The sequence below is a fragment of the Hypanus sabinus genome, chromosome 29 (genome assembly GCF_030144855.1).
Source record: "Hypanus sabinus isolate sHypSab1 chromosome 29, sHypSab1.hap1, whole genome shotgun sequence".
In the NCBI taxonomy this organism is placed as follows: domain Eukaryota; kingdom Metazoa; phylum Chordata; class Chondrichthyes; order Myliobatiformes; family Dasyatidae; genus Hypanus; species Hypanus sabinus.
Window position 1 is genome coordinate 24280042 of NC_082734.1, and position 24108 is coordinate 24304149.

Sequence of the window (24108 nt, forward strand, 5' to 3'; positions counted from 1 at the left end):
CCCACCGTTAACAGACTCTTGCCCTGACGGTCTATCTCATTACGGTCTTGCACCTTATGTTCGACCTGCACTGCACTCTTTCTGTACGTGTAGCACTTTATTCTGCATCCTGTTGTTGTCTCTCCTTGTAGTGCCTCAATGTGCAAATAAGACCAAAAGACACATGGGCCGTTTGGCAAAATCGAGGCTGCTCCGCCATTCCATCATGGCTGATTTATTATCCCTCTGAACCCCATTCTCCTGTCTTCTCCCTGTAACCTTTGTCAACCTTACTGATCAAGAACCTATCAACCTTAAATATAGCCAATTACTCTAATTATGTGATGACCTGATCTGAATGAATGGGACGCAAGACAAGACACTGTCTCTCGGTGCACTAAGTCAATTTGGGAATTCTTACATAATCAAAGATCCTACCCACCCTGGCCATTTGCTGTCCTCCCTTCTCAACAGAAAAAGATGAAAGGGAGTCCCTCCAGGCTCAGGGACAACAGACAAGGGGAAGCAACAGTCAGTAACAACTCTAGGAGCAGCTAACAGTGCCGGTGGATACCTGTGGCGGGGCGGTGGAGGCTTGGCAGCAGTCGGTGGCCCCATGCTCTCTCCGTGCCGGGCCCAAGGGCCCCCGCTCATCTGCTGGAGCTTGGAACTGAGTTCGCTGATGATGCTGGCCTTCATCGAGGCCATGCTGGGCACCTGGCTGTGCAGGGGCTCCTCCCACAGCGGGGGGACGGGGGCCGGGGGCTGGGGCGGGTAGGGGAGGCCCCGGGGCGGCGGGCCGGGCCGGGCGCGGGGCCGGCAGGGGAAGGCGACCGCCGGCTGCTGCTCGGGGCCCAGCACGTGGCCGTCCAGGTAGGCGGCCACGTAGGTGTCGAGCAGGCCGTCGCCCTCGGGTGACAGGGCCGAGGCGCCGCCCGCCGCCTCGGGGTGATGGTCGCTGCCGCTCCGGCTGTCCGCCTCCTCGATGCCCGAGTCGCCCACCGCCTCGGGCGGGGTCTGGACCGAGGCCTGGCACCCGCCCCTGCCTGCTGCCCCCTGGGCTCTGGCCCCTGCCCCCTCCAGGCAGCCGCCCTGCCCCTCCTTGGGTGCCTGGGTCAGGGTGGCTACCTCGCTGTCGTAGGAGGTGAGGCTGGAGCCGGTGGAGTCAACGGTGGGCAGGCTCTGAGCTTCGGGGCCAGGCGGAGGCGGCGGGGGGGGAGGCGGAGGAGGGGGCGGGGGCGGGGGAGGGGGAGGGGGCGGTGAGCTGGGGGGCGGTGGCGGAGGCACGACCACCTCGGGCCCCTCGAAGCTGTTGGAGAACTCGAGGGGCGGCGGCAGTGGGTCGCTGAAGACAAACTCCTCATCGACGTCGAGTGAGGGGGCAGGCGGCGGCAGAGCGGTCAGCGGCAGGGCTGGGGCTTCAGGGGGAGCCGCCGGGTATGCTCGGGCCCTGGCTGGGCTCTCAGGGGGGGCCTCTGGGTGGGCCCGAACCCTGGCCGGGGGCTCGGGCGGAGGTGCCGGGTGGGCTCGGACCCGGGTCGGGCTCCCAGGGGGAGCCGCCGGGTGGGCCCGAACTCGGGCTGGGGCTTCGGGGGGAGCTGCTACCGTCGCCTCCTCCTCTGGCCCTCGAGCGCTTGCTGGCCCCCCTCCAGCCAAGACCGGGGGCTTGGCTCCATCACCCTGGCTGGGCTCAGAGTAACGGGCCGAGACCAGCGCCTTGCGCTCCTCGGGCTCCGGTCTGGCCTGCTCCTTGAGTGAGCGCTCGCGGGCGGCCAGAGCCAGGCCTAGAGGAGACTCGGGATCCAGCACCTTGCCGGTCAAGGGATGGATGAAGGTACCAGCCACCACCGATCCCCCACTCCCAGATCCCCGCTGCCCCAGGGCTGAGGGGGCTGGGGAGCTGAAGGCGCTGCCCGCCCCCTGTGCCGGCTTGCCCGCCTTGGTCTGCACGGGGTAGGACCGGCCGGCCGATGCCACCAGGTTGAGGAAGGCGTCAGCATGGTTGAACATGCCTTCGTCGATGGACTTGGAGTGAGCGAGCCGCCGGGCCGGGGACGGGTGCCTGCGGGTCTCCGCCTCGTCTGTCGATAGGAAGGTGGCCGAGTTGTGGCGGGCCTCGGCGTAGCGCTCGCGGTGGTCGCGGTCTCGCCGAGACGTCCCCGGTACGACCGCAGGCCCGGGCCCCGCACTCAGCTCCATGCCGTGGCGGGCCTGTGGCGCCTCGGGCCCCGCCTCCGCCTCCACGCTGCTGCCCTGGCTGCTGCGGCCGCTGCTGCTGGTGGACGGCGCCTTGACGATGATGGTGGGGATGGGGATGGAGCAGGTCTTCTCCGCTGGCGGCGGTGGGGGCGCCTGTGTCTGCGGCTGCTCGTCCTCCACCTTGGACTGCTTCACCAGCGGCCCCTTGCGCCGCAGCGGCTTGGCCGGCACGTACATGGCGGCGTTGGCCGCGCGGCCCGCCGGGTTGGAGTAGCGGGCCTCCGCGGCCTGGCCCCGGCGGCTCCTGGCGGCGGAGGGCCCGAGGGGGACCCCGGCCCCCGGGTGGTGGGTCGGCCTGTCCTCGGAGAGCTGTTCGCCCGCCTGCCGCAGGGCCGCTGCTGCCTTCTCCCGCCGGTGCCGATCTTTGGCCTCCGCCAGCTCCTGCCGCAGGCCAGCGTACAGGCTGCCCGCATCAGCTGCGTTGAAGACGGCGCGGGAGGAAGCCGAGGACGGGGATGGGGCCTGGGCCAGGGTGGGAGGGGGTGGCGGAGGTCCGGCGCGGGGCTGCACCAGGTTGAAGGGCGGGTCCGGAGGAGCGGTTGTGGGTGGGGGGGGGATATCGTCTGCGCTGGGCACCGAGAGGCTGCGGGCAAATTTGAAGGCCGGAGGCACCAGGAATTGCTTTTCCTCCTCAGAGGCTCCTGCGAGGGGAGGGGAGGGCGGAAAAGGAGGTGGAGGGGGAGAGGATGGAGTGTCAAGGAGGGTGGGGAGAGAGGGAGGGTGTGGGAAAGGGCGGAGGGGGTGGAATGGTTGAACGTAGGGTGGGGAGAGGGGAAGTCACGATGGGTGAGGAAGTTCGAGGGGTGCAGGATTGAGGGATAGTAGAGATAGGAGAGGGTGGGGGTAGAGAGAAGAATGGAGGAGAGGCAGGGAAGGGGAGAGGGGAGGATGGGGCAGGGGAAGGATAGGTAGAGGGGAGGGCAGGTTGGTGGAGTGGGGAGAGTGATGAGAGAGACATTGAGTACCAGCAGTGAACGACCACCCCAACACATACAACTTGCAAAGACATTCCAGATATCGCCAGAAGACTTGAATCACAGTTCATCCCATCTCCCCACCTAAGAACGAACAGAGAATGCTGGGAAACTAACAGGGGGAAACCATGTTGTTGTCTTGCTCCCATAACACAGACAACACAACAATAATACTTCAGCAGCAAGAAAGGTCAATTACTGTACAACCCTTGGGTCCGGTACCGGTACTTGGGACGGGTCTGACACAGTATGACACCAGGGTCTGGTACTGGTGCGGACAAGTCTGTCACTGTACAACACCGGGGTACAGTACTGGTGGGGACGAGTCTGTCACTGTATGACACCGGGGTACGATACCGGTGGGGACGAGTCTGTCACTGTATGACACCGGGGTACAGTACCGGTGGGGACGAGTCTGTCACCGTATGACAACGGGGTATGATACCGGTGGGGACGAGTCTGTCACTGTATGACACCGGGGTACGGCACCGGTGGGGACGAGTCCGTCTCTGTATGACACCGGGGTACGATACCGGTGGGGACGAGTCTGTCACTGTATGACACCGGGGTACAGTACCGGTGGGGACGAGTCTGTCACCATATGACTACGGGGTACGATACCGGTGGGGACGAGTCTGTCACTGTATGACGCCGGGGTACAGTACCAGTGGGGACGAGTCTGTCACTGTATGACACCGGGGTACAGTACCGGTGGGGACGAGTCTGTCACTGTATGACACCGGGGTACGATACCGGTGGGGACGGGTCTGTCTCTGTATAACACCAGGGTACGGGACTGTCACTGCATGACACCAGGATACGGTACCGGTGGGGACGGGTCTGTCTCTGTATAACACTGGGTTCCGGTACTGGTGGGGACGGTTCTGTCACTGCATGACACCGGGTTACAGTACCAGTGGGGACGGGTCTGTAACTGTATAACACCGGGTTACAGAACTGGTGGGGACGGGTCTGTCTCTGTATGACACCGGGTTCCGGTACCGGTGGGGACGAGTCTGTCACTGCATGACACCGGGGTCCGGTACCGGTAGGGACCGGTCTGTAACTGTATAACACTGGGGTACGGTACCGGTGGGGACGGGTTTGTCTCTGTATAACACCGGGGTCCAGTACCGGTGGGGATGGGTCTGTCTCTGTATAACACCGGGGTCCGGTACCGGTGGGGACAGGTCTGTCACTGTATAACACCGCGGTACGGTACCGGTGGGGACGGGACTGTCTCTGTATAACACCGGGGTATGGTGCCGGTGGGGACGTGTCTGTCACTGTATAACACCGGGGTACGGTACCGGTGGGCTCGGGTCTGTCTCTGTATAACACCGGGGTATGGTGCCGGTGGGGACGTGTCTGTCACTGTATAACACCGGGGTACGGTACCGGTGGGCTCGGGTCTGTCTCTGTATGACACCGGGGTACGGTACCGGTAGGGACCGGACTGTAACTGTATAACACTGGGGTACGGTACCGGTGGGGACGGGTCTGTCTCTGTATAACACCGGGGTACGGTACTGGTGGGGACGGGTCTGTCACTGCATGACCCCGGGGTACGGTACCGGTGGGGACGGGTCTGTCACTGTATAACACCGGGGTACGGTACCGGTGGGGATGGGTCTGTCTCTGTAGAACACCGGGGTCCAGTACCGGTGGGGACGGGTCTGTCACTGTATAACACCGGGGTACGGTACCTGTGGGGACGGGTCTGTCTCTGTATAACACCGGGGTCCGGTACCGGTGGGGACGGGTCTGTCTCTGTATAACACCGGGGTACGGTACCGGTGGGGACGGGTCTGTCTCTGTATAACACTGGGTTCCGGTACTGTGGGGACGGGTCTGTCACTGCATGACACCGGGGTACGGTACCGGTGGGGACGGGACTGTCTCTGTATAACACCGGGGTACGGTACTGGTGGGGGCGGGTCTGTCTCTGTATAACACCGGGGTCCGGTACCGGTGGGGACGGGTCTGTCTCTGTATAACACCGGGGTCTGGTACCGGTGGGGACGGGTCTGTCTCTGTATGACACCGGGGTACTGTACCGGTGGGGACGGGTCTGACACTGTATAACACTGGGGTACAGTACCGGTGGGGACGTGTCTGTCTCTGTATGACACTGGGGTACGGTACCGGTGGGGACAGGTCTGTCACTGTATAACACCGGGGTATGGTACTGGTGGGGACGGGTCTGTCTCTGTATGACACTGGGGTACGGTACCGGTGGGGACGGGTCTGTCTCTGTATAACACCGGGGTATGGTACCGGTGGGGACGTGCCTGTCTCTGTATGACACCGGGGTACGGTACCGGTGGGGACGGGTCTGTCTCTGTATGACACCAGGGTACGGTACCGGTGGGGACGGGTCTGTCTCTGTATAACACCGGGGTCTGGTACCGGTGGGGACAGGTCTGTCTCTGTATGACACTGGGGTACGGTACCGGTGGGGACGGGTCTGACACTGTATAACACCGGGGTCCGGTGCTCATGAGGAAAGGCCTGTCACTGTATATCATTTAAGTCTAGTATCGGTGGGGAAGGTTCTTCTCCTGCATAACACAAAATTAGAGTAAGGTCTTGTATTTCCAATAACCTGGTACATTCCCCACGACACTCGGCCCATCCATCCCTCCTGCCCCACACTTACCCATTGACTTCTGCCGCATCATTCCTTGTTGTGCTGCTAGGTATGGACGGTCGAAGCTGATTGGAGGCCCCATTATCGACATTCCCGTCTGCCCGTATAGTGGCTGTAGAAAGTGATGGGAATGGTTAGTTACCTCCACTGCCCTGTACACTGGGTTTACTCACTTTAAATGTTGAGGACACCTATAGCCAAAACGACTGTCTCCGACCTCCAGTTACAAACAACTAGTGCAGGGCTGTGTCACTGCATTACGGGAAGGACTCGGAGGCTATGGAGGGATTCACCAGGATGCAGACCCGATTAGAGGGCATGAACTCATAAACAGCCGTCGGAGAAAGTCGAAGCTGAGGGAAGGGCTGATAGCAGTTTATGAAATTATGAGGGCCTCAGATAGGGTAGAGTCAGAATATCTTTCCGAGGGTTGAAATATCAAATAGTGTAAATAAGGTGAGAGGGAGAAAGTTTGAAGGAGATTTTATCAGCCGGATGTTTTTTTCACAAGGGTGCTTGGGGTCTTGGTTAGGGGTAGTAGTGGAAGCAGGAACAGTAGTGTTGTTTAAGAAGCATTTAGACAGACAGATGGACAGGCAGGGAATGGAGGGATATGGAGCGTGTGCAGGCAGACACAATGAATTTACATTGGTACCATAATCAGCACAGATATGATGGGCTGAAGGGCCTGTTCATAGAACAGAACAGCACTGGCGGGCCAGTTGACCCACTGTACTTGTTCTTGGTGTCCTTGGTATCAATTTATACTATGCCTTTCTACTGTGTATCATCCCTATCCCTCCATTCCCTTCAGATTCACGCTTCTATCTCAACGCTTCTTAAACTCCACCAAACTGCCTGACTCCACCCCCAGTGAACCACTCCAGGCACCTTCCATACCTGTGTCCAAACAACTTGCCCCTCACCTAGCCTTTAAACTTCCCCCATCAAACCTTCAATGCATTTCATCTGGTGCTTGACATATCTACCCTTGGGGAAAGATCATGACTGTCTAACCTACCTATGCCTCGCATAATTAAAAAAAAACTCTTACAGTTCTCCCCTTGGCTTCTGACGCTCGTGGGAGAACAACACAAGTTTGTGCAACAGACCCTTGTAAGTAATACCCTCTAGGCAAGTAATACCCTGGTAAATCTCGTCTGCATCCTCTCTATTCTCCACGTTCTGCAGCAGGACTTGCTTACTCTTACGCTCAATGGCTCTACCAATGAAGACAAGTATGCCACATGTCTTCTTTATCACCTTATCCACTCGAGGAGCCTCTTCCAGCAAACAATGGACTTGGAACCAGGATCTCCCTGCACTTCACTGTTACTTATAGTCCTGCCATTGACTGTATCCTCCAAGAGGACCAGAACCTTGTGGTAGGGTTTGGAGGCTCGAGTGCCTCAGCGACCTGGAGAGCGACGTTGGCTGGAGTTGAGGTATCATGCTGGTGGGATCAGCCATGGCAAACAGGTCAAAGGGCAGAGGTCAGACGAAGAGTGGTCCACCGGTCCTCCAGGTTCGGGGGTTCAGCTCAGGGCAAACAACCCTGACCGGTAAAACAAAATTGTTACGGAAACAGCAATGAAGAATCCTTCTACATCTGAGTGCGACGGTATTCCTGAGTCTCCACCTGGGACTTGCATGACTGACAGTAGTGAAAACTGAGAGGAAGCTACTGACACAATGAAGGAAGCCCTGAACCAGAGATGGAGGACCTTCATTGCTGCCCTAAATGCCACTGGCATAACAGGCAACAATACATATTGACTGTATACTTGCCTTCATTAAATTCTATCTGCCACCTCTCAGTCCAGGTCTGAAATTGTTTTCTTTCTTTGTCCTTTACACTCTTGGCAACTCCACCAACCTTGGTGTCATCTGCAAAATCGCTTACCCACCCATCCACATTTATATCCCAAAGCGAGGTCCCAGTTCCGATCCTTGTGGAACTTGGATCACGGATCTCCAGCCAGAATAAGAAGCTTCCACCCTACTCTCTGTCGATGTTTTGGGCCGAGATCCTTCATCAGGACTGGAAAGGGCAAGGGAAGATGCCTTTATCAGAAAGTGGGAGGAAGGGAAGGAGTACAAGCTGGCAGGTGATAGGTGAGACCAGGGGTGGGGGAAGATGAGTGGGGATGAAGTATGAAGCTGGGAAGTGATAGGTGAGGGGGGGGGGGAGATCGGCAGGTGGGGGAGTGGGGGTGAAGTATGAAACTGGGAGGAGATAGGTAGAAGAGGTAAAGGGCTGAGAAAGGATTTTGATAGAAGAGGATGGTGGAATATGGAAGAAAGAGAAGGAGGAAGAGCACCTGGGGGTGGTGATGGACAGTTGTCTGAAACGCCTACTGTTTATTTCCCTCCATAGAAGCTGCCTGACTTGCTGAGTTCCTCCTGCACTTCTTCTGTGTTGCTCAAGATTTCCAGCATCTGCAGAATCTCTTGTGGTTATGAGCTGACTGTAAACCCAGTTAGTATTTAACCAGTTTAAGTCCTTGGATCCCAGGCAGTCTACTAGACTACTATGTGAGATGTCTTTGTTTTTCACTTCTGTAAATTACAAGCATTTAATAAAGAAATAAAACAACCTGGCACTCAACGCCAGTAAGACCGAGGAACTGATTGTGGGCTTCAGGAAGGGGAAGTCGAGGGAACACACACCAGGCCTCATCGAGGAACCACCAGGGGAAAGAACGAGCAAGTTCCTAGCTATCAATATCTCTGAGGATTTATCCTGGGCCCAACACATGCAGCTATTAAGAAGGCATGACAGCAGCTACGTTTCATTTGTCACCAAAGACAGTCACAAATCAATCTGGATGTACGATAGAGAGCATTCAAACCGGCTGCATCACCGTCTGGTATCGGTGCGGGGGGGCGGGGGCGCTACTGTACAGAATCGAAATAAGCTGCAGAGAGTTGTAAACCCAATCAGCTGCATCATGGGTACTAGTATCCAGGACATCTTCAAGGAGCGGTGCCTCAAAAAGGACCCCCACCACCTAGGTCGCGCCCTCTTCTCACTGCTACCATCAGGGAGGAGATACAAGAACCTGAAGGCACAAACTCAGCGATTCAGGAGCAGCTTCTTCCCCTCTGCCAACTGATTTCTGAAAGGGCATTGAACCCATGAACATTATCTGACTATTTTTATTTTTATTTTTTCATGACTTACTAATTGAACTATTTTATACGTAAATACACGTGTGTGTGTGTGTGTGTGTGTGTGTGTGTATATATATATATAAAATATATTTTATATATATTTAATACATGTATATTACTTACAGTAATTCACATTTTTATGCATTGCAATGGACTACTGCTGCTGCAAAGACAACAAATTTCACAATATATGCCTGTGATATTAAACCTGATTCAGATTCTGAATTAGTACAATATTGTAGATTGTCAGTAGTGGAAAATGTGACCGTGACTATGGGAGTACCAGCCAACAGATGGTGACAAAGAGCCACTTTCAACCACTGCTCTCTATTGTCCTCATGAGGATAATCGAAGTACAGCAGCCCAACATTGTTCTCTTGAACATTAAATTTCTGGTGATTTGTAATTCTATATTAAAACAAATTCTGTACAAAGTTTTCTGTTCAGTTACTAATTAATGCTTGTAACGTTCTCCTTCGCGTGTAACGAATGCCGAATTTAACGTCGAGATAAACCACAGTTAATAAGAACCAGATCGCAGTAAGATTAACCATTTACTGTTCACTCTTCACATTAACATATGGTGAAAATTGTTGATAAAACAATACAAGATTGTCGTAAAGACAGCACAATGCTAATTACACATTAATGTACTGTGGATTGAGAGAGGGATTTGTTTAAACAATGACCATGTAAAGCTAGTCAATGTGGGAATGCACCAGTTCCTGCAAATGTGAGAGGTGGATCTGTTAAATAATGAGCTGACACACTCACACACACACAATCCACATGCACACATTCACACACACAATCCATACACACACACACCAACACCACAGTCCAAACACCCACTCAGGCACCACAATCCACACGTATTCACACACTACAATCCACACACACAATCCATACACACTCACACACCACAATCCACACACGTATTCACACACTGACACACCACAATCCACACACCCCCACAAACACAATCCATACACACTCACACACCACAATCCACACATACACTCTCCACAATTACACACTCACACTCACCCATTCACATAATCTTTTCACTCAAACATGCACACACATATTTGCACGTTGTCACTTATCCATTGAACAACCCAGTTAACCATCAGTGTTCCTCCCCCTGCTGGAGGGAATGGAGGTACAGAGAAGGAGAACAGATAAAAGGTGGGGCAGCAGCAGGGGAACAGATGGGCGGAGAGGTAGGAGAAATTTAAGAGTGGCGGAAGGGGGAGGGCGGGAGTCAAAGAGTGGAAAGAGGAGTGAAGGAGGACAGTGAAGAGGGAAGGGATGAGGATAGAGCTGGGGAGAGGGACAATGATGGACTGGGTGGGGGTGAGGGACAGCGATGGAATGGGAGGGGTTGCGGGATGGAGAGGGAATGGGGGCAGAGGGACGGTAAGGGAATGAGAGGTGAGAGGGACATTGAGGGAATGGGGAGCAGTAATGGGAGAGGGAGAGAGACAGTGAGGGGGAGAGGGATGGTGGGGGAATAGGAGGGGGAGAGGGATAAAGAAGGAATGGGGAGACACAACGGAAGGGAGAAGTGGACAGTGAGGGAATGGGGGAAGTGGAGCAGAGAGGGAATGGAGAAGTGGGGCAGAGAGGGAATGGGGAAGTGGGGCAGAGGGAATGGGGAAGTGGGGCAGAGAGGGAACAGGGGAAGTGGGGCAGAGAGGGAATGAGGAAGTGGAGCAGGGGGAATGGGGAAGTGGGGCAGAGAGGAAATGGAGAAGTGGGGCAGAGATGAAATGGGGAAGTGGGGCAGAGAGGGAATGGGGATGTGGGGCAGAGAGGGAATGGTGGTGGGGTAGAGAGGGAATGAGGAAAGTGGGGCAGAGAGGGATTGGGGAAGTGGGGCAGAGAGGGATTGGGGAAGTGGGGCAGAGATGAAATGGGGAAGTGGGGCAGAGAGGGAATGGGGGAAGTGGGGCAGAGAGGGAATGGGGATGTGGGGCAGAGAGGGAATGGGGATGTGGGGCAGAGAGGGAATGGGGATGTGGGGCAGGGAGGGAATGGGGAAGTGGGGCAGAGAGGGAATGGGGAAGTGGGGCAGAGAGGGAATGGTGGTGGGGCAGAGAGGGAATGGGGCAAGTGGGGCAGACAGGAAATGGGGGGGGTGGGGCAGAGAGGGATTGGGGAAGTGGGGCAGAGAAGGAATGGGAAAGTGGGGCAGAAAGGGAATGAGGAAGTGGGGCAGAGAGGGAATGGGGTGCAGTTGAAGGGGATGGTTGACTGGGCAGAGGAGATGGTTGTGGAGGGCGTTTGGTAAAGTTACAGGGTGAGTGAGGAAAAAGAACAAACAGAATGGCCAGTGTGGTGAAGGGAGGGAGGAAAGAGAGAGGGGGAGTTTATAGGAGAAAATGTTGAGAGTGTAAGGAGCGGGAGGGGAGGAGATAGATAGAGTGGTGCGAGAGAGAGAGAGTGAGAAAGAGAAGAAAAAGAAAAGGAAAATCACCGCTCCAGAGACCAAGCCACCCTCCCCACCCCGAGACTGAACACCCCCTCCCACACAGCTGCACCCACCTCAGGACTGTAGTAGGTTCTGGGGACAGGACGGGGTTTGGGAATGCCAGCCTGACCTCCGGCCGTCTCGTTGGCGATGGACTGCTGGGCGGCAGCCAGGATCTCGTCCAGTCGGTCTGTGGGCAGAGGAGAGGCTTGGTGAGGTGATGGGGGGTTGAGAGTCGGGGAATGGGGTGACACTGACCCTTCAGACCCTCACAATGGGATAGACCATTCCCAATGCAGTGGGACTGTGAGGAACAACAGGCAGATGACGGGGCAAAATTGCAGTCTGTGGGATGAGCTGAAGTGTGAGGGGGCAAAATTAATAAGGGTGATGAATACAGGACTGAAGGTGACTGGATGCCTGCAGAGTATGCAGAGTAAGATAGATTATCTTGTAGTACAGTTAAAGTTTGGCAGGTAATGGGCATCACTGAATCGTGGCTGAAAAAAGATTATAGTTGGGAGCTTAACATTGAAGGATACACAATGCATCGGAAGGCAGGTAAGCAGAGGGAGTAGTTTGGCTCTGTTGGTAAAAAAAAATGAAATCAATTCCTTAAAAAGAGATGATAGGATAGGAAGATGCAGAATGCTTGTGGGTGGAGTTAGAGATAAGCAAGGGTGAAAACATCCTGAAGGGAGTTATACGCAATCATCCGAGGCATAGCCAGGATGTGCGATATAAATTACAACGGGAGATAGGAAAAGCATGTAGACAGGGCAATGCTACGATGCAAATGGGAGATTTCAATACACAGGTAGGTTATGAAAATCAGGTTGGTGTTGGATCCCAAAAAGAGGAAATATATACAATACCCACGAGATGGCTTCTTAGAGCAGCTTGTGGTTGAGACAGACAGACAAACATCAGACACGAGCGACCACTAGTTTAAAGGCAATCCGGATTGCGTATTGTACAATGACCCAGATTTGATTAGGGAGCTTAAGATAAAAGAACCCTTAAGGAAGTAGTGATCATAATATGATAGAATTCACGCTGCAGTTTGGGAGGGAGAAGGTAAAGACAGATGTGTCAGTATTACAATGCAGTAACGGGAATTACAGAGGCATGAGAGACGAGCTGGACAAAGTTGATTGGAAGGGGACACTAACAGAGATGATGGGAGAATAGTAATTTCTGTAGATTATGGGGGCAACTCAGAAGGCAAAGGTTAGAAATATCCCAAAGATGAAGAGTATTCTAAAGTGAGGATGAGCAACCATGACTGACAAGGGAAAGGGAGGTCATATATTAGAGCAGATATTAGCGGGAAGTTAGAGGATTGTTAAGCTTTTAAAAACTGACTAACAATAGGAGGCTAAAAGAAGAAATATGAAGATGAGCTAGCAATAATATAGATGAGGATACCAAAAGACTTTTCAGGTACATAAAGTGTAAAAGAATAGCCAACATGCATATTGGACTGCTGGAAAATAACGCTAGAGAGGTTGTAATGGGGGACAGAAATGGTGGATGAACTTAAGCATTTTGCTTCAGTCTTCACTATGAAAGACACTAGCAGTATGCCAGAAATTCAAGAGTGTCGGGGCAGAAGTGAGTGTAGTTACTATTACTATGGAGAAGGTGCTTGGGAGGCTGAAAAGTCTGAAAGTAGGTAAGTCACCCGGACCAGATGGACTACACCCCAGGGTTCTGAAAGTGTTAGCTAAAGCAATTGTAGAGACATTAGTAATGATCTTTCAAAAATTACTAGAAAATTGTAAATGTCAGTCTACTCCTTAAGAAAGGAGTGAGACATAAGAAAGGAAATTACAGGCCAGTTAGCCTGACCTCAGTGGTTGGGAAAATTCAGGATGAGGTTATGGGGTACTTGGTGCATGATAAAATAGGCCAAAGTCAGCATGGTTTCTTTAATGGGAAATCTAGTCTGACAAATCTGTTGGAATTATTTAAGGAAATAACAGGCAGGATAGATAAAGAAGAGTGAGTCCTTTGTTTGCCTAGATTTTCAGAAGGCCTTTGATGAAGTGCCACACATGAGGCTGCTTAAAAAGAGCTCATTATGTTACAGGAAAGACACTTGCACGGATACAAGATTGGCTCACTGGTCGAAGGCAAAGATTCAGAATAAAAGGGGCCTGTTTTGGTCGGAAGCCAGTGTTTACTGGTGTTCGTGGGGGTTGCTGTTGGAACCCCTTCTTTTCACGCTTTATGTTAACGATTTGGATGACGGTATTGACGGCTTTATGGCTGAGTTTGCAGACGACATGACGATAGCTGGACGGGCTGGTGGCGTTGAGGGAGCAGGGAGTCTGCAGGAGCACTTGGACAGATTGGGAGAATGGCAAAGAAATGGCATATGGAATATAGGGTAGGGAAGTGTTTGCTCAAGTACTTCAGCCGAAGAAATAAAGGTGTAGACTATTTTCTAAACGGTGAGAAAATTCAAAAATCAGAGGTGCAAAGAGATTTGGGAGTCTTTGGACAAGATTCCCTAAAGGTTAACTTACAATTGCGTCAGTGGTAAGGAAGATAAATGCAATGTTAGCATTCATTTTCAGAGATTAGAATTTAAGAGCAAGGACATAATGCTTTATAAAGCATTGGTCAGATAGCACTTGGAGTACTGAGAGCAGTTTTGGGCCCCTTATCTAGTAAAAGGTGTGCTGGCATTGGAGAGGGCTCAGAAGAGGTTCACAAGAATGATTCCAGGAACGAAAGGGTTAAATGAGGAGCGATGACAGCTAAGGGGCTGAATTCACTGGAGCTCAGAAGAATGAGGGAGGACTGAAAGGCCTAAGAAGAATGGATGTAAAGGACATTTCCTGTAGTGGGGCAATCTTAAAATCAGAGGACACGGCCTCGGAATATATGTACATCTGTTGAGAACAGAGAGGAAGTTGAATTTCTTTAGCCAGAGGGTGGTAGTCTGTGGAATTCCTTGCCACAGACGGCTACAGAGGCCGAGTCATTGAGTACGTTGGAAGTGGAGGTTGGTAAGTTCTTGATTAGTAAGGGCATCAGAGGTTATAGAAAAGACAGGAGAATGGGGTTGAGAGGGATAATACGTCAGCCATGATGGAATGGCAGAGAGGGCCGGATGGCCTAATTCAGTTCCTATGTCTTATGGTCCCACCCACCCTCACCCCCCCCCCCCCCCCTTACTCTCCAACCACAGCCCCAGGAGAAATGATGGGAGTTAAGGCTCCCCAAGGTGATTAATCCAAACAAACGTGATCATTGTAAAGCGTGAAGTTCATCCAAGTGGTGGGGAGATGTCCCATCATCGTCCCTGAACTCTCTCTTTACCCTCCACTCACCTACCATTATATACCCTCCCTCCCCACTAACCTTCACTCCATTCCTCCTACCCTCCTTTCCCTCTGCACCTTCCTTTTCATCCCTCCTCAACCTTCAGTCCTTTCCTCCTCCACCCTCTTCCAAACTTTTCTTTATCCCTCTCAATCCTCCTCAAATATTCCCTCTAACCTTCCCCATCACCCATTTCCCATTCCTCTGTCTGCTCCCCTCCCCCATCTGGCCGCTCGCTGCCTCGCTTCCGATCACCTCTCCCGGTGGCTGGTTTTGGGAGCTGCCCCAGGTCTTCAAATGCACAACAGGTGAAATATAGTGAGGAATGGGCCCAGCCCAGCAATGCCAAGTGAACTCGTTTGATCTGGTGTGTTTGGAAACTGGACAGGGCCAGGGGAAGTTGTACCGGGGGGTGGGGGCGCGGAGGAGGGGGGTAGTCAGACAGGGGGTTGTGAGGTTGGAGGTTGAACTGGGAGAGTTGGACGGTAGGGTGGGGGAGTTGGACAGGAGGGGTGGGAAGTTTGTTGGGGTGTAGGATTTGGACAGTAGGGTGGGGGTAGTTGGTCTGGAGGGTGTGGGAATTGGATGGGGGAGGGGAGTTGGACGGGGGTGGGGGAGTTAGTGGGGTCAGGTTGGGGAAGTTGGGAGGATGGGGTGGGGGGAGTTGGGCAGTGGGTGGGGAGCTAGGTGGCGGGTGGGGGAAGTTGCTCTATTTACTTAGTGCCATCTGGTAAACCTTCCTCTTCTCTGTCGCCTGTGAAGGTTCATAATCTGAAAGACACAAAGGGGTTAACAGGTTAGAGGTCACATGTGATTGACCCGGGCAGTGTCTCCCCTCCTCCCCCCGAGAGGGGGTTGGAGAGTGTAGAGGTGAAGTGGAGGGAGAAGTAGATTGGAAGAAGGGGAGGGAGAAGGGAGAGGAGGGAGAGTGTTAGGGAAAGATGGAGGGAGAGGGGAAGGGAGAAAAGAGCAAGAGGTAAAAGGGGAGTGAGGGAACTAATCCATTGCAACTTTCCCCCTAATTAACCCATTTCTGCCCTTTATTATCGATCACCAAGATGTGTCTGTCGAACACATATTGCTGACAGACTATATGCCGGAGAAGCTACTGAGATGTCAGCATCTTCCACTCCTCCCCACCACACCACCCCCACAGATGCCGCTCGACCTGCCGAGTTCCAGCAGATTGGGTGATGCTCCAGATCCCAGTGTCTGCTGTCTCTGGTGTTTTCAGGGAGGGAAGGAGTCCCTCACCAACCTGCACTCCTTCAGCAGGCCAGTGAGGACCACCTTGAACATGACGACCCTCCTCTTCCCAGCTCTCCGAGGGCGGTATGGATCGGGCAGGATGTACAAAAGCCTCACCCCATCCTCCCATCAACGCAGCAGGGACCAAGTTCCCCTTGTCCTCACCTACCACCCCGCCAGCCCCCGGATCCAGCACATTTTCCTCTGCAACTTCCGCCATCTTCAACAGGACCCCACCACTAAGCACACCTTTCTCTCTCTACCTCTGTCTGCTTTTCACAGGGGTCGTTCCCTCTGCGACTGCCTGTCCACACGTCCCTCCCCACAGATCTTCCACCTGGCACTTTTCCCTGCAAGCGTAAGTGCTGCACCTGTCCCTACCCCTCCTCCCTTCAGGGCCCCGAACAGTCCTTCCAGGTGAGGCTACACTTCACCTGTGAGTCTGTTGGGGTCGTCTATTGCATCCAGTGCTCCTGGTGCAGCCTCCTCTACATCGGCGAGACCCGACGCAGATTGGGGGATCGCTTCGTCAAGCACCTACACTCTGTCCGCCACAACAGACAGAATCTCCCAGTTGCCACCCACTTCAACTCTGCTTCGGATATGTCCATACATGGCTTCCTCTACTGCCATGATGAGGCCAAACTCAGGTTGGAGGAGCAACATCTCATAGACCGTCTGGGTAGTCTCCAGCCCCTTGGTATGAACATCAAATTCTCCAACTTCCGGTAATTCTCTCCCTCTCCCTTCCCCCATCCCACTTTCACTCTGCCTCCTCTTCCAGCTGCCTATCACCTCCCTCATGATTCTGCCTTCTTCTACTATCCATAGTGCTTTCCCCTTACATTCCTTCTTCACCTCTCCTGCCTATCCCCTCCCTGCTTCCCCTCCCCCACCCCTTGATCTTTCCTCTGATTGGTTTTTCACCTGGCACCTGCCAGCCTTCTCCTTCCCACCCTCTCCCCACACCTTCTTTATGGGGCCCCTGCCCCCTCCCTCTTCAGTCCTGACAAAGGGTCTCGGCCCGAAACGTTGACTGTTCGTTTCCACGGATGCTGCCCGACCTGCTGAGTTCCTCCAGCGTGCTGTGCGTGTTGCTTTGACCCCAGCATCTGCAGAGTATTTTCTGGGCACAAAAGCCTGAAGTTTCACATCACCATGTTCAAGAACAGCTCTTTCTCTTCAACCATTTGAACATACCAGTACAACTCTAATCACGATCTCAGGCTGTGAGAACACTTTGCACAACAATGAACTTATTTTGTTCCAATTATGTTCTCTTTTATATAATTTATACCAAATTTTACAAACACGTTACAAAAAAATGTATAATTTGATATAAATTATGTTTTTTGTGTATCTGACGCTCTGTGTCTGCGATTCCACTGCAAGTCAGCTTTTCATTGCATCTGTGCACACATGGACTTGTGCAGATGTCAATAAACTCCACTTCAACTTTGATTAAGTTTGTGATTTCCAAACACCGACCACCTGGATTTGGAAGCGGGAAATGTCATCTTTGGAAGGCATGCCGGAGTTCCTCGGCAGGGATGAGGCAAGAATGGGGGAGGTGAGAAGCTAACCATCACCCTACTGATACTGGACCCTACGGACTCCCCAGCGATGGACAACTGTTCCCTGGACAGACACCACAAGGGCTCAACATACCCAATCCCACCGTCTCCCTTTACAATCTCAGGATACGAGGGGTATCTGCGAGTGTAGGGAGCAGAAAGCTGGGTTCATTCTCCGCCCCAGGATTCAGTCCATCTGTTCTCAGCCCCGGAAGTCCAGAGTAGATGGGTCCTGAGTGCCTCATACCTCACCCCAGAACTCTCTGTGGGCATCGAAGATGGGGGAGCTGTTTCCAGGGTAGTGCTGATATGGATTTCTGTGCGGTTTAATAAGAATAGCACAGTTAGCTGAGCCGCTGTCTCACGGTGCCAGAGATTGGGATTGATCCCGACCTCCCGTCTGTGTGGCGTTTGCATGTTTCTGCCTGTAGATTTCCTCCAGGTGCTCAGGTTTCCTCCTATATCCCAAGAACGTGCAGATCAGTGGGTTAACTGGCCACTGCAAATTGTCCCCCAGTGTATGGGTGAGGGGTATAATCTGGGCGGAGGGAGAGGGTAAATGAGAATTATGGAGAGTATAAAATGGGATCAGTGTAAATGTGTGGTTGATGGACAGCACGGACTCAATGGGCCAAAGGGCCTGTTTCTCTCTATGATTCTAAGGGGCTCCATTAACATCAGGAAGTTTCGAACAACAAAAAGAGCCACTGGCTGACTTCCTCACACCCACACCTCTCACTCTTCCCCTTACAATCCCTTCCCAATTCCACACCCAATCAGCAGCTCCGAGACTCCCGGAATATGGCTGGCCTCGTTGCAGGGCATGGAGAGAGGGAAGGTGAGAATCGGGATCTTGGATCACCTCCAGTTTGAGCCGCCCCCTTTTCACCTGTCAGCTCGGAGACGTTTCCTGATGTTAATGAGGGAGGAATCAGGGACAATGAGTTAATGGAGACTGGAGATGCTCTGGACTGAGGGTTTGCTAAAAAGAAAAATGATGCCCACGTGACCTATCTGTCACTCACCACTCTTCCTGTTCCACGGAGATGCTATGTGAGGAAAGAAAAAGCCATTTCAGTCCGTTTAGAAGATAAGTGACCCCATCCATCCCGGACATTCCCTTTTCTCCCCCTCCCATCGGAGATTACTAAAAGATTACTAAACAGGTCCTTCGTGCAATAATATGAACTTCTAACCTCACAATTTAACTCATGATCTTGCACCTTCGTGTCTGCCTGCACTGCTCTTCCCCTGTGGCTGTAATGCTTCATCTTCTACTCTGTTATTGTTTCGCCTTCTACTACCTTATACACTGTTGTAATGAATTGATCTGCATGGATGGAATGCAACGCAAGATTTTCACTCTCTCTCGTTACGCAATGACAACTTACCAATTTAAGTGTGAATAATCACAGCACTCGGGCAAGCTTTGGCTGAAAATTTAATCTCTAAGAATAAGTTCTTCAACTTTTACAGAGCCATTGAGTGCAAAACTACAAAACATAGGAGCAGAATCGGGCCATTGAGTCCACATTATCATCCAGGTACGACAAACAAGAATGGATACAGCACCAGCCCCTGCTGCACACCCCTAGTCACTGGCTTCCAGTCAGAGAGGCAACCATCTACTACCACTCTCTGACTTCTCCCATGAAACTGTTGTTGAATCCTAATTACTATCTCATCTTGAATGTCAAGCGACTGAACCTTCTTGACCAGTCTCCCATGCGGGACCTTGTCAGAGGCCTTGCTAAGGTCCATGTAGGCAACATCCACTGACCTGCCTTCATCAGCTTTCCTGGTCACATCCTCAAGAAACTCCATAAGATTGGTTAGACATGACCTACCACACACAATGCCATATATATCCTGTCCCTTAGAATATCTTTAAAAAATTTACCCACTACTGAGGTTAGGCTCACCGGCCTATAATTTTCCAGCTTACTCTTAGAACTTTTCTTGAACAGCAGAACAAGATTTGCCATCCTCCCCTGGTACCTTACCCATGTTTCAGGATGTTTTAAAAACCTCTACCAGGATCCCTGCAACTTCTGCCCTAGCCTTCTGAGGGGATACCTTGCCAGGACCTGAAGACAGCAAGCCCCCTCCTCTTCTGTAATCCGTATACTGTCCGTGACCTCACTGCTGTTTTGCCTCAGTTCTATGGACTCTGTGCCCATCCCCTGAGTAAGATGCAAAATTTCCTTTTAAAATCTCCCCATCTCTTTCGGCTTCATGTGTAGATGATCACAGTGATGAAGTGGACCAATTTTGTCTATTGCTATCTTTCTATTCTTAAAATGCAGTCATCTCTCGGTATCCACGGGGGATTGGTTCCGGGAACCCCCCCCCCCCCACGGATACCAAAACCCGCGGGTATGCAAGCCCCTTATACAAAATGGGATAGTATTTGCATTTTACCTAAGCACATCCTCCCGTATACTTTAAATCACCTCTAGATTACTTATAATACCCAATACAATGTAAATGCTATGTAAAATAGTTGTTATACTGTATTGTTTAGGGAATAATGACAAGAAAAAAAGTTTGTACATGTTTTGTACAGACGCAGCCATCGTAGCTCTTCTGGGAACACCGATGCTGCCTCGGCATCAGCCAATGCCGATTCTTCCGTGATCTTTAAGTTCTTGAGACTGTAGCGCTTTACATAGCTAGCCAGCCATCTAACTAGCCTTAAGCTCCTTTCTCTCGCTCACAAGTAGCGAACGAACGAGAACAATGCTCAAACGACGAGTGCTGGAGAGAGACTGAGGATCTGTGAAATGGCGGGAGGCTACAGCAGGGTATGCCTACACATCACTTCATTCACGTGGACTCAGTGTAGTGCTCGGCACATGGCAAATTCAATTTTTGCTTTTGGGAACTTGCTGTAATTTTTTTTCGAATATTTTCGATCTGTGGTTGGTTGAATCTGCAGATTGCGGAATCCGTGGATACTGTATTGGTAGAAGCCCATGAGATTCCTCTTTAACCTTGCCTGCAGAACAACCTCATGCCTTCCTTTAACCCTCCTGATTTACCTTTTAAGTGTTCTCTTGCATTTCTTGTACTCCTCAAGTACCTCAATTGTTCCTTGTTGCCTATACGTAATATCTGCCTTCTTCTTCTTCTTCCTCCTGGGCCTCAACATCCCCCAAAACCAAGGTTCCTTAAACCTGTTAGTCTTTGCTTTTCATTCTGACAGGAACATACAAACTCCGCACCCTCAATATTCAACTTTTGAAGACATCCCACTTACCAAACCAGAAAGCAACCCATCCCAATCGACACTTGCCAGATCGTTTCTGATGCTATCAAAATTGTCCTTCAGATTCTCAGCCCGTGAACCTGTCTTAGCTTTCTCCAAAATTATCTTGACACTAATGGAATTATGATCCAAAGTGTTCCCTTTCACACACTTCTGTCACCTCCCCTGTCTCATTCAACTAACAGGAGATCCAGAATCCCACTCTCTCTAGTTAGGATCTCTATGTGTTGAATAGGAACTTTCCTGAATGGATTTGACAACTCCATCCCATTTAGTCCTTTTAGAGTAGGGGGCCCCAGTCAATAAGTGGAAAGTTAAAATCACCTACAGTTACTACTTTGTTTTCTGGTAACCTTATCTTGATAAATAGATAGATAGGAAGATAGTGAGAGAGTGAGAGAGTGAGAGAGTGAGAGAGAGAGTGAGAGAGAGAGAGAGAGAGAGAGAGAGAGAGAGAGAGAGAGAGAGAGAGAGAGAGGGAGGAGGAGGGGATAGGGAGAGGGTAAATAGGGCTGGAGAGACAGGGAGAGAAAATCAGAGGGATAAGTCTAGAAATGTACACAAAGAGATACAGAGAGGAGAGAGTACAAAGAGATGGCAGGAGAGAGGAGCAGGGAAGGAGTGAGGAGAAAAAAGGTGTTTGCGAATTGAGAGGGAGAGGAAGAGAGGGTGAGAGTGGGGGAGAGGGCAAAGGCGAGGTGAGGCGGGGGAAGGTGAGGAGGAGGGGAAACGTGAGGGTGAGGGTGGAGAGAAGAAGAAAGACCTCAATTTAATCTCCCTTTCAAAGGACGTCACCTCAGACAATGCATCAATACAGTCCATCACTGGAACATGGATGACGCTCGAGTGTCCTCAGGAGATCTGAGCCCAGAGCCATCCAACCCCAGAGTAAGAGTGCATCTCAAGCAAACTGCACTGGCCATTTTGGAATTTAGTCCCACCACAAAAGAAAGCTACAAATTGCAGTGGCCACTAAAGTGGTTCAACGAGAGGGAGGGGGAAAAAAGTAACTCATTAATCTCCGACCTTCCTTTGCAACATTTCCTCTCATAGTCCATCCAAGACAACCAGATGTGTTGGACCCATTGAGAACTATTTTTCCGGAAATATTTACACCTCCCACCTCCACTGATGCTGCCTGACCTGCTGAGTGCTTCAATGATGCATCAGGGCTTGAAATGGCAACTGCACTGCCCATGGCCACAGGGAACCGCAGAGAGTTGTGGACACAGCTCAGTCCATCACAGAAACCAGCCTCCTATCCCATGGACTGTCTACACTTTTTGCTGCCAACATAATCAAAGACCCTACCCACCAGGAGATACTCTCTTCTCCCCACCTTGTTCTAAAAGCTATCAAACCCCTTTCGTATGTTAGCCATAAGACCTTAAGACAAAGGAACAGAAGTCAGCCATTCAGCCCATCGAGTCTGCTCTGCCATTTAATCATGAGCTGATCCAATCTCCCCTTTAGTCCCATTCCCCCACCTTCTCACCAATCACTTGATGCCCTGACTACTCAGATACCTATCAATCTCTGCCTTAAATACACCCAATGACTTGACCTCCACTGCTGCCCGTGGCAACAAATTCCATATATGCACCGCTCTCTGGCTAAAAAAAATTTTTGCATCTCTGTTCTGAATGGGTGCCCTGCAATCCTCAAGTCATGTCCTCTCATACTAGACTCCCCCACCATGGAAACAACTTTGCCATATCCACTCAGTCCATGCCTTTCAACATTCGAAATGTTTCTATGAGGTCCCCCCCTCGTTCTTCTAAACTCCAAGGAGTACAGTCCAAGACCGGTCAAACGTTCTCCATATGTTAACCCTCTCATTCCCAGAATCATTCTAGTGAATCTTCTCTGAACCCTCTCCAACGTCAGCACATCCTTACTTAAATAAGGAGCCGAAAACTGCACACAGTATTCCAAGTCAGGTCTTACCAGTGTCTTATAGAGCCTCAACATCAATCACATCCCTTTAACCCTTTCACTCCTGATATCATTCTTGTGAACCTCTTCAGGAACCTCTCCAATGCCAGCACATCCTTTCCTAAATTGCAGAAAATACCCCGTGTGGTTTGACTGATGCCTTATAAAGCCTCAGCATTATTTCCTTGATTTTACATATTAGTCCTCTCTAAATGAATGCTAACATTGCATTTGCCTTCCTTACCACTGCAGGTTATCCTTTAGGGAATTCTGCATGAGAACTCCTAAGTCCCTTTGCACCTCTGATTTCTGAATTTGCTCCCCGTTTAGAAACACCCTTATTCCTTCTATCAAAATGAATGACCATACACTTGCCGCACTGCATTCCATCTGTCACTTCTTGCCTATTTTCCTAATCTGTCCAAGTCCTTCTGCAGTTTCTCTGCTCCCTCAACACTTCTTGCCCTCCACTTATCATCCACAAACTTGGCCAGATTCCATCGTCCAAATGATTAACACACAACACAAAAGAAGTAGTCCCAGCACAGACCCCAGGAGACAACCAGAATAGGCTCCCTTTATTGCCACTCTTTGCCTCCTACCAAAGAGTGCTAATCCAGTCTAATACTTTCCTGTGGCAGCATGGGCATCCCACCATACTCGCAGCAGCCTCATAACTCCACGGTGAGGGGAGTGATAGATTCAGATTTATTTTTATATATTTCAAACATACAGTGAAATGTGTAAGTTTCATTAATTAACCAATGATATGGAGACACCCGCAGGTGCCACCATGCGACTCCAGCTTACAATGCTCAGCAGAACAAACAACAGCAACACACAGCAGCACACACCTCTCACACTCACTCTCTCTCCACACACACATCACTCTCACACACTCTCTCTCTCACACACACACACTCTCTCATCTCTCACACACACACACACTCTCACACACACACACCCTCTCTCTCACACCTACACACACACTCTCTCTCACACACACACACTCTCTCTCTCACACACCACTCACACACACACACTCTCTCTCACACACACTCTCTCACACACACACACTCTCACACACACACACTCACTCTCACCAACACACTCTCACACACACACACACTCACACACACACACACTCTCTCTCACACACACACTCACACACTACACACTCTCTCACACACACACACTCTCTCTCACACAACCACTCACACTCTCTCTCACACACACACACA

At 51.5% G+C, this 24108-nt stretch overlaps 1 protein-coding gene across 1 annotated transcript in view; it reads right to left on the reverse strand.

The window, feature by feature from the left end:
- shank1 (SH3 and multiple ankyrin repeat domains 1) overlaps positions 1-24108 on the reverse strand; it is a 320292-nt gene that overhangs the window by 2883 nt on the left and 293301 nt on the right. Inside the window, exons 18-22 of the mRNA XM_059953249.1 lie at positions 18690-18713; positions 15560-15613; positions 11584-11699; positions 5872-5974; positions 554-2879 (exon numbers count right to left, since the gene is read on the reverse strand). Of these exons, the coding sequence (XP_059809232.1) occupies positions 554-2879; positions 5872-5974; positions 11584-11699; positions 15560-15613; positions 18690-18713 (2623 nt within the window). The remainder of the gene's footprint in view (positions 1-553; positions 2880-5871; positions 5975-11583; positions 11700-15559; positions 15614-18689; positions 18714-24108) is intronic.